The sequence below is a fragment of the Neolamprologus brichardi genome, chromosome 12 (assembly GCF_056152115.1).
Source record: "Neolamprologus brichardi isolate AB-2024 chromosome 12, ASM5615211v1, whole genome shotgun sequence".
In the NCBI taxonomy this organism is placed as follows: domain Eukaryota; kingdom Metazoa; phylum Chordata; class Actinopteri; order Cichliformes; family Cichlidae; genus Neolamprologus; species Neolamprologus brichardi.
In genome coordinates, this window is record NC_142115.1 from 18,243,890 (window position 1) to 18,260,934 (window position 17,045).

Below are 17,045 nucleotides of genomic sequence, written 5' to 3' on the forward strand. Positions count from 1 at the left end.
ATAGTGAACACCCGTCTTCAGCTCTTAGTTTTTTTTCTAGAAATGAAAACATGGAACTCGTTTTAGTGGCTAAAACAAAAACAGCAGTAAATGAGTCAAAAATGAGAAGGTCACTTTGTTTTCCAGCCCGTTGCTCACCCTAAATGGGTCCCCACGGTCTAAATGAGGATGGATGCGAGCTGAAGACGATTCACTGATCTGTGCTCCGTGTTTCGACAAGCCGAGGGAAAGACAAGGGCAAAGGAGGCAAACGGAGTTGAGTTTGAAGAAGGACTGACCATGTCTAGGTTTAGATATGCGAGTGTGAAGGATTTACAGAATACACTTGTGGCTGCTGTGATCTGTTTCTAAGCTGTGAGAGGACACTGGGAGGAGGTCAAGAGGTCGGTACTTAGCGTGGAGATTTAGCAGCGAGCCCTGATGCCAGTGGACAATCTTCTTTGATCTTCTCTTTGTTACTCAATTCTTTTACTTTTTCCTACAGGGCATACACAAAACTAATGATGCGTTTAATGATCGCAGATGCATGCTTTTTAGTCAGATGTTAAAGTTTTATATTTTTTAGATGACATATTTTGTTTTTCTGACTACAAATAAAGGCTTTACCTCACACATTTTACCAATACCTTTATTTTTAATGATATTATCAGTGCAAAAGCATGAAATCTATAGTCAAAGATTGAGGGGACGGGATGTGATCTTGGAGGGCTGGATGGACAGGTACTATTTTAAAGGGACCAGTGCAATTCTTTGTTGTAGCAATATAAAATAGAAGTGGATCCTGTGTTTTTCATATGTAGGAATGTCCATTATTGGAGTTGTGCTTCTCTAGACCATTTCCTAAACCTAATTTATGGTCCTGCAAATATGTCTGTCTGCATACACATTTACGTGTGCACAGTGAGGTGCAGTCCTCCAAAATCCCAAATGCACATTGCTGGACACAGATGACCTATGCCTATTGATTGACCTTAGGCCCACTTGTTAACCAATATATTGGTTAACAAGTGGGCCTGAATAGGAAAGGGCGTAGCAGTGGAGTTTGCCAGGAGTGGGAGAACTTTAAAAAAAATCTTTTAGATCAAAGATCAAATATCACAGCATAACTTTGCTCTTCTCTGCAGCTGGCAGACAGACCACCAACAGCACAGGCAAGAGTATCCAACAGTCTGGTTGTACCACATATTTTGTACACTGCTTTCATCGACAACAAACACTGCAGGTACACTGTCAGCCTGCTACTGCCCCCAGACTGCCTTCATGTTACCTCCCCTTAAGCATAAAATAAGCATTACAACCACATGTTTTACCAGATGTCTGCAATCACAAAATGTTCTTGTCTAGAACAATAAAGACATTGACTTTGGTCATAAAACAACTAAATTTAATTTGTTTGCCTGCTTGGTTGCAGTCAGAGTTGCTGCTGTGTTGTGTTGTTCTGGAGCCATCTCAGCAGGGTGAAGCAGTTTGCAGGATGTAGGTTGAACTATGGGTCGTTCAGTCTTTACTGTCAACATTGATGGTTGCACAGCAGTATTCTGTAGTGTTGCTCTTGTAAGGCAAACGGAGCTCAAAGGGGTTGGCACCTGACTGTGGCCCTTGCTCCAGTGTAAGTGAGGTTGAATGGTACCTGGTGATTTTAGTTAATGTTGACTTTCCTGCTTGTTCAGAGTGAACAAGGCAAAAGTGAACAAAGTGAAGAAAATACAGAAGAAAGTTTGTGAGCTGTTATGGACAAGTCTTGCAGGATTATGTGAAAAAAGTCCACACAAAATAATTTAACACAGGGACATGAAAAATAAAGAACAAAGATAACAACCAACGAGGAGAAAAAAGGAACTAGGACTCCAGTATCATACTGAAGTCTGTAACACAGCATGGGGTCTCCTTGTTGCTGGACTTACTGATATATCCTTCTAAAGACAGAGTTAGGTGCTGTTACATGGGCAGGTTTGATATTATCATAGCACAAACTGCACTCTTCCCTTTCAATATAATCAGAACTAAAGAAAAAGGCAAATAGAACAATGAGCAGGACAATTTAACAAATTCACATCTGTTAACCAATGTGCCCTTAACACAATGACTAGGCAGCATCAACAGTTGTTCTAATTTAATTTTATGATCACAATTACAGCTAAGGAACATCAGCAGCTAGTGGATAATTTTTTTTAGGGATGTGTCGCATCCCTTCTTTGCCTTCTTTGCCCTTGTCAGTGGATTCATGAAAACCGATGCTTTTTTAAATATAATCGTACGCAGATGTTCCAACATGATCATACTTTGAAGGAGAGAGATGTGCTATTCCACCAAGTATCACGTGCAATGGAGACAAGTCTGGAAATCTGACACAGTGGGAGGTGCTCTTTGGAATAGAGGGCAGCTTCTCATTATCATGATAGCAGACTTTACTGTGGCCACTGTGGATGATTTATTAGTCTTGACCAAGTGCATACAGTTATAGGTCTCTATCTACATTAAACCATAAGACACCTGATATCTTTCATGATTCATAATGAGGAGCTTGAAAGCATCTCAAGGTCAGACTGTTGGATAAAGACATCGACTTAAAGTCAGAGTCCTGCTACTTTTCTTTCTTTTGTTCTGGAAACTTCTCTCTCAGATGTGCAGAAATGGCAATGGTCTCAAATATGGAATGAAACAGTGCATTTATTCATGGATCAGTTATTCATGTAAGGAGAACATGTCATTGTAATGTCTGCAGCCAGTATGCTCTTGCTATTGCAGAAAATGTCTTTAAATACCATTATTATTTTTTAGAAAACAGATCAAAAATGTTATTGAGGAGTAAGATAGCTATGTTAAACAAATACATGGGGGGAGTTGGTCGGGGCCCATAATCACAGTTCTCACCATGAGTTAATCAGTGTCAGTTTATAATTGGCAAAGTGCAATTGTCACATTAATTTAACTCAACCCAGATTCATGAAAATCCAATCAGAGGTGGGCGAAATATCACACGTGGCACAAAGGAACAATCAGTGTGGTGCCACCCTCTTGAGAAATAATCTAATTGTGAGAATGTCACACCCCAGTGAGACACCTGTATACGTTCAGTATGCATAAACAGTCTGCACACGCTGTGAAAAAGCATGGATGCGTTATTGTAGGTTACTTATTAAAGTTTATGTTTCTGTAAAATCTTCAGTTGAAGGATGGAAATGGCTTGTAAACTGGAAACTCGCTGTAAGCAGTGAAGTTGTGGTTTGTGTAAATTAATATGCGTTAATTAGATGTTCGTTAAACTCTGTTTCAGAGATGCTGCTCAGTCAGTGCCATCTTTCTCTCTCTCCTAGAAACAACAGGAGAATCTACAAAATGAAAATTGTTCATAGAACATTACAGCCAGTATCCTAATGCGATAAAGAATTTTCCAATTTAACCTTTTTGTTGAGGATACTAAAACTCATCAAGGCTTTCCAGAAAAAGATTTTTGAAACTAATAAATTGCTGAGCATCCAACTTACGGAGGCTTAAAAAACAGAAATCTGAGAGTGAAATAAGGAGTTTGGGAGAGGCTGATTATGTGCTATTTAAATTTCTAGCAAGTTCTGACTTTTGGAATAATTTTTTTAAAGATCTCTCTCTATTATTTATTTATTTTTATCGGGCGGTGGGAGTGGGAGGAGGAAGAGTTTGCTCCACCAATAAACCCTACCATGAAGCATCCTCCGAGTGACCAAAGGACCAAAGTGACTGTGGTCCAAGCTGCATAACGTTTTGACTGTGTGACTGCACCTTTAAAACAATAATAAAATAGTAAGGAAATTAAAAACAACAACAACTTATTTATCCTTTAAAAATAGCTTTATAACTTAATTTTTAATATTTCTAAAAATAACTTTATAAATACAACTAACTGCGTAAACAGACATTGGCTTAAACTCTACATGGCATGATATCAAAAAGAGAGAGAGAATTAAAAATAAGAAAATAAACGTCGGCGAATAACATGGTACTATTTGTTTTTTATTATAATTATTATTTATTATTTATTTATTTGGATACACGAGACATCAGATGAAGCGCAGTTCAAATTAAAAGTCATCGCTTCTAGTTTTATTTTGTATGTGTGTAGCGGAAGTGATAATTCTTCTGACTCTGGGAGGTTTGACAGTAGTCGTCCGGCAGCACCGAGTGAGCGCACACGTCGCTCTCTCCACTACATCGCACCACTGCGGTAGGAGCGCGGAGGCAGCAGCAGAGGAGTGCCCGGCAGGCACAGTCCACTTGTTCCTGCAGGACAAAATCCAGGTGGCGAGTCTCTCACTCTGTCTCTCTGTGTCTCCCTCTCTGCCGACTTTATCACAGCGCAAGACTTTACCTGAGAGGACATAGTCATATAGCAACAGCTCTCAGGGTAACCCTCACAGTCCAGCCGGAGCAAAGGAAGGAGAAGTTTGGGCTATTGCCACGCGATTTTACCCACAGCTCCGTAACCTTGGAAGTCGGACCTGATTATTGTGAGAGGATGGGACCGCTACTCCTTTCCGTCGCCCTGTGCTTGAGCGCCGCTGTCCCACAGCGTGTGAAAGGTGAGCGGAACAAGTGACTGGCAAAAATAATCATTGTTACATTTTCTTTTGTCCCCCCCCACAAATAGTTATTTAGCGTGGGAGCATCACCGAACAGGGGATCGATCAGAATCCTATGGCATATTTACATATTCTACTGAAAGTGACAAAGTGCTGGTGATTATTCAAAGAGGATCGTGGGGAGTGGGGGTATCCCACATGAACGGTTCAACACTGTATTGTTCGCGGGAAACGGAGCAATCTCGGCACGTTTTTTTTTTTTGTTGTTTTTTTATCCGTGCACGACTCGTTAGTTAATTGGTTTGATTGTGTTTAAAGGAGACCTGTTTGAGTGTACAAGCGGCCGATTGTGTATTTTATCTGTGTGTAATTGCTCTTTAATAAGGGCCACATGAGACTGCGCACAATTAAGGCAAATGTGCACAGCTCCAGTGTTTCGTGCGCCCTCACAGTGACCATCTTCAGCTGCTTGCTTGGCTTATGTGCGAAGCTTACATGGGGTAAAAGAAGCTGAGGGTCCAGGTTTAGCCCTCGTTAATTAATGCAGGGGGACAAAGGCATCTTTCTCCTCTTATTTCCCCTTTTTTTTAATAACCAATATAAAAAGAAGAGAAAAAAAACGGAATAGAAAGATTTCTTGCGTGGTGACTAGACAAATCTAGAGGTGATATATATCCTGTAATAGTTGCCTTATCATTATTAACCAGCGCAATATTACAAGTAGGGTAAATGGACATTGAAGTCTAATGTAGAGTCTTACCAAAACATGTCACACTGCTTTATGCAGAGAGAAAACTGCTGAAAGCTTATAGATTAACCTGACTCCCTGAATCACCGTTCCCATCATTTACATCCTCCCCCCTTTTGCCCTTCCTGTTCTCTGGTGATGGGGATGTTTAAGCTTTTGGCCGCTATATATTTTCCACCATCAGTGCAGAGCCGTACCTGTGGGATACACACACACACACACACACATATATATATATATATATATATATATATATATATATATATATATTGATAAAGAAAACAGGGTAGTCCTGATAGAAGTGGGTCATGCCATTGTCCCTGTCTCTGTTCATTTAGCAACACGCTTGCCTCAGGAGTCACACATGTCAGACAGACCTCTGTCTCTACACCGGGAGTGTGCCCCAAGCAGAGTTTCTAAGGCTCCCTAAGCCTCACAGTGTCAACTCACAGTCAGCTGTTACAAGACATAATACTCCCTGGTAGGCTGGCATAATGAATGTACAGGAAGAGCAGAGAGCCGTGGTGCCGCGGGTCGACTTGTTTCAAGGCTCAGTGAGTTAAAAATAAACCCCGGACTAGTCCCTCAATTAATCATATCCCAGTTAAAAATTGTGCTATTGTAAAGGGATTTATTTTTTTTGTCCATCTGCTTCAAAAATGAGTTAAGCTGTAACCTTAGTCACAAAAGGGAGCTTGTTAGAGGAGGAAATGGAGGTTAATCGACAGTGTTAACGTTTCATCTGTGTTTGAACAACAGCCATAGTCATATTGGTCAGCCTGGCAGCTATATTTGCAACCGAACCCCTTTGTCACCGTTGCTGTCAGTCTGACATGTTTAAAAAAATCCACAGTCAGATTAAAAGGGACACGAAAGCATTCAGCTGTCATGAAGAAAGTGGCAGAAAAAAATGTCTTGTGATTATTAGAAATTTCTTTGTGTTGCCTTGAAGATACGGTTTACTTACCTTATGTCATTGCTCAAAGACAGCAGGTGTCTTCTGAGATAGCGGCTAACAAACACTGCATGGAGGATGTCACAGGGTGCCTCTGTCCACTGAAACAAATTGATGGGGTAGAAAGATTCGCCTTCAGGTAAAACAGACTGCATTGTTCCATGTCAGCGTGCAATACATCACCTCCTCTCTTTGGTTACTGGGGCTGACTCTCACACATTGTTTGGGGTCCTGCCTGTCTGTCTGGACAAAGCACATGACTGCACCCGTGGGTTCTGTGGATGGATATGTAAGACGCTTTTGTGCTTTGTTTGGAGTGTCAGCCTTAATGAGTTTTATGCATCTTAATTTTAGCCCCAGTCTTGTGATAAGGACTTCACAATTAGAGGCTTTTAGTCGAATGGACAGCCATCTGGAGTGGCAGTGTGATTGTTTGCTATTGGTGAGCCATGATTAGTGTTAATATTGTTGACTGCTGTTCATTTTAGCCAAAGATTGCACTTGTGTAACGCAGTTGAAGAAGTCAAACAATAGACTAATGTAGAAATATTGCAATTTTGCGAATGTTGGCAGCTTTAAATTGCTCATCATGCTCAATTTGATGTAGGTTTGAGAGGTTGGGAGGCTTACTGAAGGGCAGCCGAAGTTTTGTTTAGCTGAGAGAAATTGAGCTTCTGCTTCCAAACAGTTGGATGGATATAAATGAGATATACCGACTTGATAGATAAATCTATCGAGGCTGATTTGATAGATTTATCTGAAAGGTCAACACATTTACTGGCAGCTGAGGTTATGGTTGATGTTTCAATGATTTTTAATAAGAATGACATGTGACCTACACTGCTCTGCAAAAGTAAAGAGCCACCCCTCATTTCTGTATATAAAATGGGAACACGCTACAAATATACATGGCAATACAGTATATAAGACAAGAGTTTGTGCACTTCTAATGAGGTTAAAAAGCCAATATTTGGTACGACCCAATTATTCTTCAACACTGCCGCAACTCTCTTAGGCAAGCTTCACTGTTATTTCTTTAAGCAGTCTTCAGGAAAAGTTCTTAAAGAACATTCAAAGCTCTTCTTTGGCTGTTGGCTGCTTTTGTTCTGTTCTCTATCAAGATGATCCCACTTGCTTCAATAAAGTCTGGGCTCTGGGGAGGCCGATCCATGACTGATAGTCTTTAACTGTGTTTTTCTATCCAGGTATGCTTTAAATGCATTGACCTCGTACTGGGAACCATTTTTATGCTGGAAAATGAAGTTGTTGCCAATAACATGCTTTCCAGATGGTATTGCATAATGGATCAAGTCGAATCACACGTTTTTGCCTTCATAATTCCATCAATTTTGACAAGATGCTCAATAGCACTGAATGTAAAGCATCCCCAAACCTCACCAGAGCCTCCGTTGTGTTTTACAGATGACCGTAGACACTGTTGTACCTCTCTCCTGACCCCTGTGTACATATTTAAACCAAAATTTCACATTTGTTTTCATCACTCCTGAAAAGGAGTGTTGAAAATGATGATTTTCAGTACAATTCTTGTGTAATTTGGCATACCTGTAAAAGCCTGGAGAGATCCATTCATCCATCCATCCTCTTCTGCTTATCCTCACCAGGGTCACGGTCACCTATCCCAGCTACCACAGGGCAAGAGGGCCTGGAGAGCTATTTAGAAAATAAATAAATAAAAGAGAGTCTAGCTCCTTGGGAGCAAAATATGGAGAAATAAGCCTCTTCAAGCCTTTTGCACATTACTGTAGCTTTACAGTGCTGTGCACTAGATGTGCAAAGATAGTGTGGTGAAGAAATGAAAGCCTTTTAAAAGAAGATGTATTTGTTTCCTTGCCATAAAAGAGGAAATAAATAACAGCAAAAACAATTTTTTTTACTCTGACTCAGAATTTTGGTTCATCTCTATTATATCTTTAATAAAATGGAGCTTTTGTTTGCAGACATTTAAATGGATATAATGCATATTAATTGTACAGATTTATCCAAACCTCATTACCTTTACTGGCCACTAAAGGTTATGGTTGATGTATGACTGACTTTTAATAACAATAACTGGCGACCTACCTCTACAGTGCTCTTCAATCCGGTTTTAAATGGCACAGTCCTTAATCAGTGGAGAGAGGTCAGACTTCTGTCAAATCAGCAGCCCTGATTAGCAACGGATTCCAAGCTACTCATTGGACAACAACCCCTGCACAAGAAAACGCAACATAGAATATGAAAACATAGAACTAAGTGATGTAGTGACAGCGCTGCTGTTTTTTTGTGGAACTTAATAGGGATATTTGTTGTCAGTGCAGATGTTCACTAATCCTTTTTATATTTGAAGGAGACTTCATTTGTCTGTCATGCTGACAAGGTGATGCATACAATGCTATTTGTCTTTGCCATCTCAGTTCTCCTGCCTACATTTCATGCTTGACTTATATGGAGGGCACTGGAGTGATGGTTATCAAGGTTGCAAGGACACATGAAGAGGAAACGCTTACCAAAGAGCTTTAATGCAGCCTTGAGAATAAAATAGCAGCATGGTGGTAAAAGACGTATTTTAGTCAACGCAAACTTTCAGACAGGAAGAAAATGGATGTTTCATAGTTATTTTATAACATTTTGTGGTTTTGTTTGATTTAGAGTTCTGTGCAAAAGTCTTGAGCTACCCCTCATTTCTTTATATTTAGCTTCCAGGTTGCCAGACTTTCTTGTCATTTAAGTGGTTTTGAGAAGTCGTCACTCTTGGATGAGTGACGAAACATTTCCCGCGCTGTTCATCTACGTCCAGATGAACAGAATCATCTTTCTGGGAGTTCTTTACCTGGATGATTGAGCATGCATCAAGACATCTCGAGAAATAGTTCTCCAGATTTTTTTGTTTTGTTTTTAAGAGTTTTTCTTTTACACATTGGCTGCCTTTTTACCCAGTCCTTGTTCTTGACCATTTTCATAGGAAGGTTTTTATTTCCCTTTGATAAGCCACTTAAAACTGAACTATGATTCATTCAAGCATAAAAAGGGCACCTAAATCATAACAATGGACCAATATTATGTCTGCACATAACACACAAGTTAGCAAAGAACCAATTTTAAATAGTACTTTTAGAGACTTGGGTACTAGCAGTCTGTCGCAAAATCACAGAAATTGTTCTCATTTCTTAAGCTGCGAAAATGCCAAAGATAACACAGCCTTGACAGATATAAAGTTGTATTTTTCCCCCAACAAGGTGATTCGCAAAGAGGGGAAAACTTGCATATGTTAGCACTGTGTGCAGTGCATTCTCAAAAAAGTGGTTTAGACCTACTTTTCAGTCGGTGGTGGTCAAAATTGATGTAATTATGAATGAGGAGAAATACCATCTGATTTTTAATGGTGGGCAATGTGACCTCGAAATTAGATTATGACACTTTGAGAAAATGTATGATATTTCTGACAAATTAGAAAAAAGACATTTGGAGCATTTTATTGATGCTTCGGGCAGCAGCAAATGAAAGAAGGTAAATGAAAGACATTTTCCATTCTTCTTTTCCAATGAGCTACTGTCATTGAGGACACACTTCCTGATTTGAAGTGTGAATCTATTTTAAAAAATAAGGTGCTACCAGCAGCGTGGTGCCAGAGAGACACAAGATGTGTGGAATGGAAGCACAAAAGTAACCCAGGGAGTGTAGTTTAACAATAAATAAAGTACCAAATTATTAATATTATTACATTATAAATATGAGCCATATTTTTTCTGTTGAATCTTGGCTCATGCTTTAAGCCTTGTTTTGCCACCTTGTAAACACATCAATAATTGAATGGGTTGAACATCATTAGCTGCCTGTACTGTATGTCTTTCTTCGTAGCCTGGACAATGTGTGTGTTTTTTTTCCTCAAGTCATGAAACACATTTGTTCTTTCCACCTTTGGCAGGAACAATTTTCCTTGCATATTTTGCTGAGTACTGTGCTTTGTTGGAGGTTGCTGAAGTAGTTTCAGTTTTGGCTGACTTGTGGCTGTTGCTGTCAGTCATGCCTGGGCTTCTCTGCTTGCATGCATTGGGGAACACAAAGGCATGGGGATGCTACAACATCGTCAGTGTAAAAATATCATGTAAAAATTTATACCAAACAGTCAAAGCTAATCCTCACAAATGATATGATATGGCACAGCCCTAGTAATGGTTTCATTTCCCAGCATGATCCCAGACACACTGCCAATGCAGCAAAAGCAAAGCTGGATAGGAAAACACACAATGGAAAACTATCAGTCATAGACTGGTCTCCCCAGAGCACGGACCTCAACATTACTCCAACAATGTGGTATCACCCTGACAGAGAACTGAACAAAAGGCAACACCCCAAGAGAATTCAGGCTATGTTGAAAAATAAAGGCGGTCCTACCAAAAATGGACTTTCAGGCTTGTTAGGATTGTCAAAACTCTCTTTCCCCTTATATACTGTGGTTTCCATGTTTGCACATATTTCAGTAAATCATTGAACTATTTCCCATTTCCTTGCACAAAACTGAGGTGCCTCAAGACTTTTGCAGTGATGGTACAATAATCATGTGACCGTCACTGAAACACTGAAAATTATCGTGTTTGAAGCCCAGTTCTGTATCCTCAAGGTGACTTTTGCTTAACTCTGCATTTGGCAGTGAGTGAAAAGGAAGAATTCTTCAAGGCATCAAACAGACAAAAGATAAACACAAAGACTGATCACCAGTAAAAATAGCAATTTTCACACAATAGCTTGTCTGTTTTCCCACAGTCCTTAACTCAAAGGTGATGTTTCTCTTCACAAAACTATGGAAATGTTGATTCTGTATTTCCCCAAACAGTGTTAAAGTTCTATCACTGACTAAAGGCAATATATAACATTATGACAGCTGACTTAAGCTGTGGCGTTCTTAGCAAAGTGTTAATGTCAGGAAAAAAAAGCAGAAAGAGTCCCGTAGCTTGAGTAAAAAGATTATACAAATTCTTCATTTGTAGTGTGAGTTATCGTTGAGTGTACATTCATTTTTCAGCTAAGAACATGCAGCGGGCTGTCCCTTTCATAGCTTGAGTATTAATAAGACCACACGCTGGGTTTAAGTAATCCCACTGGGTCACAATTAATGTTTCAACTCTTGAAGGCACAAGAAGACTCACTGCATGTGATGCAAAAAAGTTGCAGGTAATAACTTCAAATATATGCACTTTAACAAGTGGACCTGCATGTTTGAAATTGTTAAAGGGTATAGTGGATCACTTCAAAGTGACACATGTGACACAATAACAATTTTAGCTCAATTATGCTGTTTTCATAATGCTTCAAACCAAAATTATAAATGAAAGTGACATTTCTTTTTGATTACTTGATTTTCCTCCTTACAGCAGACAATTCAGTATCTCTGCTAGTACTAAACCTTACCGCCAGTGGATGGTTGTTAGTGGTGGAACGGTGGTCGCACGACGTAGTTTGATGATAAAGTATTAAAGCATGCAGAAGTGGAACGCTGAAGGTTCAAAACACTTTTGATCTGTGTAACTCAATGAACAGCATTCTTCCCCCTGCAAATGCGATCTTACTTCACTGTTTTATTCATGTGTGACATTCAGAAGACATCACCTGTATGTAATTTAACACTAAAATTTGTATCCGCAATGCATTTTTGTTTGACTCACCAATAAATAAGAAATGATTAATTTGAAAAAGCACCGCAGGCTAGTTTAAGTAAAAAAAGATGGAATAAAAATCTTTTTTGTGGCCCTTTTTCTGCAATGCTTCTTTTATTGGCAAAATAATTCAGAAAAAAGCACAAATTTCATAATTTTCTGTTCACTAAACTTATATGGAGTTATTTGCAGAAGCGCAGCTCCTCTTGTAAATGAGTAAATCTTTGGTCTGTCAGCATGAGGCAGAAAGGGGAAATAGGTTTTAAATGCATAAAAGTGCCTTTTAGATTTGTTTATCGACGCCACAGATGTGACTATTGTTAATAATATCAAAATATAAATAAAACAAATTTATTTTAGAGATGTATTCTGATACCTCTCAGTCATGGTACAGTATCATAACAAACTTGGATTTTTTTTTTTTTTTATTCAAATTCTCAATGTTCAGCTACCAATTTTTTAGGTTAAAAATCAGAGGTATACTGCAAAAAGAAAGGCCCTAGGGCCACAAGAAAAATATTAAAACCAAACTTTTCACGGATAAGGAAGCCTAACAAGGTAAACAACAGGTAACAGTCAAGTTGGATGAAAGGATGATAAACCAGGGTATTTTTTGGCTGGAACGTTAAGAGTTTTCTCGTATATCGTTAAAATGTTTGTATCTATCTTTCTCTATATTATTTTAAGAATGTTGTTTTTATCAATAACTGCCTGTGCAGATGTGTAGGTGTGCCAAGTGTAGGTGTGTGTGTGTGGGAAGAGGATAGGTAGTTAGGAGGAGGGAGAAATGAAAAGCTTACTGACAAGTGTCAATGTGGATTGTAAGTGTATCGTCAGCCAAGCACAATTTCTATACTCAGTGGGTGTGGCTGCTGAGTGCAATGGACCCCTGTATTTGACAGGGAGGTGTCACACCAGTATCAGCATTCATTATTGGTTTTGGCCATGAGTGAAGACTTCACCTTTCCCCAACGGATCAATAGGAAGAATAAAGTATTTTGCATCAAGTGCAGAACTGCAGCAGCCGTTAAGTCTGATGAGATGTAAGCAGTTTCAGCTTGTTTAAGTTTTAGTGGGGGACAAACAAAGAATGTAACTCTTGCTTTTGTATGGGAGTATTTGGCTCATTTTCATCTCTCAAAAAGAGACAATTTCTGGTTGTATTAATTACAAATATGGTTAAACTGCTTCAGATGGAAGTGAAGCTGCTGTAGTTAAAATGAGATTGAGTACTTTAGTCTTTGGTCTGATAAAGAACCCACCATATTCAGTCAGGCCAGTCTTCTTACTTTAGTTCAGATGAGATTAAGTGCTTAAGCCACCTGTCCCAAGGAGATGATGCCTCCTGATTCTGTCCCAAGGACATACTTAAATGAAGAGTCCCAACTCAGTCTATATTTAAAAAAAAAATCCTTGAATTATGTCTCTGTCGTTGATTGACAGTTATGATGCCATAAAACCTATAAGAAATAACTAGCACTCATGTAAATTAATTAAACACTGTAACTGTTTTGCAACATATAATTTCTTTTAAAACTTCTTTGAGGTGTTTTCAGCTTTTTACTCTTAAAGACTTGCCAGCTCTGTATTATACAGTATTTCAACTTACATTTGAGTATATTAGTACATGCACTGAATGTATTGTCTGTTTTACTTTGTGTGTGTTTGTGTGTGTACAGAAGAGTTGGTTTTTGTGCTTGAAGCTTGGAGAGGTAACCCAGAAATGTCATCACACCAAGTCTAGGCAGCAATTCTGACTGTTTTTCACAGTGTGGAAGTGCATCCATACTTCACTCATTTGGCAAAACACAAAACAACATCCATTTATTTATCGTGTGAGTCAGCCCGATTTTACACTAAATTGCGCTGAATAGAAACAGGTGAGTGACTGAGAGGAAGCAGGATACGATCAGTCTGGATATGACAAGTTTCAACTGGAAGCCTTTGCTTTGAACATTTCTTTTTTCAGAAGAGCAATTTTAGGTAATGACATAATGTATATGTTATCCATTTTGAAGATAAGTGCTTTTTTTTTAAGTGCAACATTTTCCATCCAGATGTTTTAGATTATCCTTGGGGTTTGTAGTACCAGCCACGGGTAGAAAGAGGAAGAAAAAATTGAGCTGAGAGCCAGGATGAAAATTCCCTTTAACATGATGTTCATCGAACAGAAACCACTCCTGCCCGAAAATCAAAGCGAGACATAGTCACAGTCAGTTGCCCTCACAAAAAGGGCAAAGGTTGCAACAATTTACACCAGATTTGTACTTTCAGGCACAAGTTTCTGATAACTTTTTTTGCTAGAGTCTCAATGCTCAACAACATGTCACAGGACAGCAATAGTTTCAGATGAGCTCCTCTTGTTTTTAGCTCAGTAATAAACCAAGGGCAAGCCAAATGTAGCAGTAACCACTTATTAAGGTCTTAACCCTGTGTAGCACATAGTAAGTAGAAAGAAAATTGTGGTTTTATACCAAAATACCAACATTAAAATATTACTTGACACCACTGTGACCAGTTTGCATGCTTTAAATCAAACAGAACTGAATTGAATTAACACTCAATTTGATTTGTGACCAAAAAGTCAGTATTTCTTTCCACTTCCTAACTTTTGCTTAACGTGGAGAATCCAACTGCTCACCCGTTCTCGATCCACTCGTGTTTTTCATTCTCATTGAAGGCTAGAGCCATTCCCAGCATGTACGATATACAGTAGATACATTAACTGTTAAAGATCCAACATATTTCTCCACCTGACGGGAGAGAGAGAATCTGTTTTCAGTTTAGATATTTTTTTCAAATTTTGTGTCATGCTAGGTACTAATAACAGCTCGAGCTGATTCAAGTTTGGTGAAAGGTCAAGATCAAAATCAGCAAAAACTCCATGAGTATCTAAATTGGCTAAGCATTTGAGCTAAACCTTCATTGTTAGCACCCAAAGTCAAAGTTGACCTTGAAAAAATCTCCAAGTAGAATATCATACGAAAGGGCATGAAGAGAGCTGTACAACACATTTTTTCTTTTGCTTTTTTTTATGCCCTACAAGGTTACATTGATTTTTACAGTTTTTACTATTTAAATATTTCAGCCTATTCTGCTCCAATCATATGGGTAAAAATAATAAAAATCCACCATTTTCGTATGTAATATTTAAAGGTCATGGGTCGAAGGTCAGGGTCATGTGAATTGGGAAAAAGCTTTACTTTCCATATTACCAAAACCAACATCAGCGTAAAACATTCATGTTTTAGTCCAACCCTTGCTTTTGAAATGTGCTCTATGGGTTTTTGTTAATGGAACAAAGTGTAACAATGTCTGAAACCAAGACCAAATCTGTGGTATAAATGTTGTAACCGAACTGCTGTTGAGATGCCATTTCATTACTAACAGAGACACTGATGGAAACACACCAGAATTTATTTAGTGCTTTTCTGGTCATGGTGATCACTCAGATTGCTTTAGGCCAGAAGCTGTGTTTAACCACAGCCTCATACAACAATTTATTCTATAAACTTTAAGCACTTTATCTACTGCTCAGCCACGGACGATTTCAAAATCACCAGTTAACTAAACAATTCAGCTCTCATAGTCCTGTGGGAGCCCAAGAAGGAATGCTCTTGTTGTGAGGCAACAATGCTAACCATTGCACCACCATGATGCCCAAGTGGGGTAGACACAGAAAAAACAAGGCAGTTATGTAACAGACACATCAGGACCATTACTTCACACTTCATAGCAGAGCAACAGTAGTCTGCTTCATTTTCAGATTTAGCTAACTACTGGGACACAATTGGTATGTTGGCAAAGTTGTATATTTACATAGTCTAACTGTACCTCTCTGCAGCTGTTTCTCTAAAATTAAATCGGTTTACAGCATGTGTGGAAATACAGGATGATAAGCGGCTGCCAGAATGTGCAGATATAATGATATGCATTGATATTATCCATATGCTTGTTGCTACACAAGCTGGCCATGTGGTCTTTAAAACGTGCTTGCCTGTTTGAATACAGATGTTTTTTTTTAACCATTTTTCCTTTAACGTTTGTGAATTCAGTCAATTAATCAATCAGTTTCACAGAAACCACAGAATAAATGTTCTCAGTGATAAACAAGACCACTGAGTTATACAAGAACCATTAAATTGTTTGTTTTCACTTTCTCCATATTTTATAAAGAAGAAAAAGTATAGCATACAGTGTGTCATTTATAGCACAGTCAAGTGTTTCACCACTGGTGTTGTCATGTTTAATTTTATGCCTGTTTTAGAACTTCTCACATTCTAGAGTAAACAATCAGAGGAGGCAGACAGGAAGAAATGAAACAAATGTCAGCCTATGCTTAATGTATGAACTGTTCAGCTTTCAAGCTGTTACTTCCCTCTTATTTAGTTTAGTTTTCATGTTGTATACCCAACCTAATTCTAACTTGCATTATTAACCATGTTTGATATCGTCCTATTTTATCTACTTTGCTTCTGAAACAGACCTTTGTACAACTCACCACTGTTTGAGGCACATGAAATATTTACAACTTTGATCTCTCTAACCTGTTCACTTGTCCTAGGTGGGTGTGCTCTATTGCAGATTCCGCCAGTGTATTGTGACTAAGCTTGAAATCTTGTTCTGCACCGAGTGTTGAACCTGTGAAGAGTGTGACAGATTGAATTAGCAACTGAAAAGTTCAAAGTTTAAATTGCAGTGTGTATTTTTAACTGTGTTCAGTGCACTGAAGGAGAGTCTTTGTGGGATATTGCACTCTCACTCTTGCTGTCTTCCTCTCTTGCATACGCAAACTCTAGAAGTTATAATTATACACATAGAAGCATAGTTCTTTAGTTATTGCTGCATTTCGTTGGAGATGTGGTTGGATAATAGGAATAATGCTATCGACTGGACACTAGCAGCGTCTAGTACATGTGTTTATCTGTCTGTGCCGCATGCTGTTCGGTTACAAAGATGTGTTATCTTTTAAAGATGTGTGCTAAGGCAAAGACAAAGTAAAATCACTGAAAAGTGAATACAGCATTTTACGTCGAAGCTCAGTAATCACCCTTGACTGTGCATCATCACTCACACACTGAGCCTTTTCTTGCTTGACACTGAATCTCTAAGTAAGTAGTGCCTGCTACATG

At 38.7% G+C, this 17,045-nt stretch overlaps 1 protein-coding gene across 2 annotated transcripts in view; it reads left to right on the top strand.

Moving 5' to 3' along the window:
• Positions 1 to 4,130: 4,130 nt before the first annotated feature.
• The window catches only part of edil3a (EGF like and discoidin domains 3a), a 126,916-nt gene continuing 114,001 nt past the window's right edge, over positions 4,131 to 17,045 (top strand). For both annotated transcript variants that reach the window (XM_006784125.2, XM_006784126.2), the window contains exon 1: positions 4,131 to 4,556. In XM_006784125.2, coding sequence (XP_006784188.1) covers positions 4,493 to 4,556 — 64 coding nt within the window. In that variant the 5' untranslated portion in view covers positions 4,131 to 4,492. The remainder of the gene's footprint in view (positions 4,557 to 17,045) is intronic.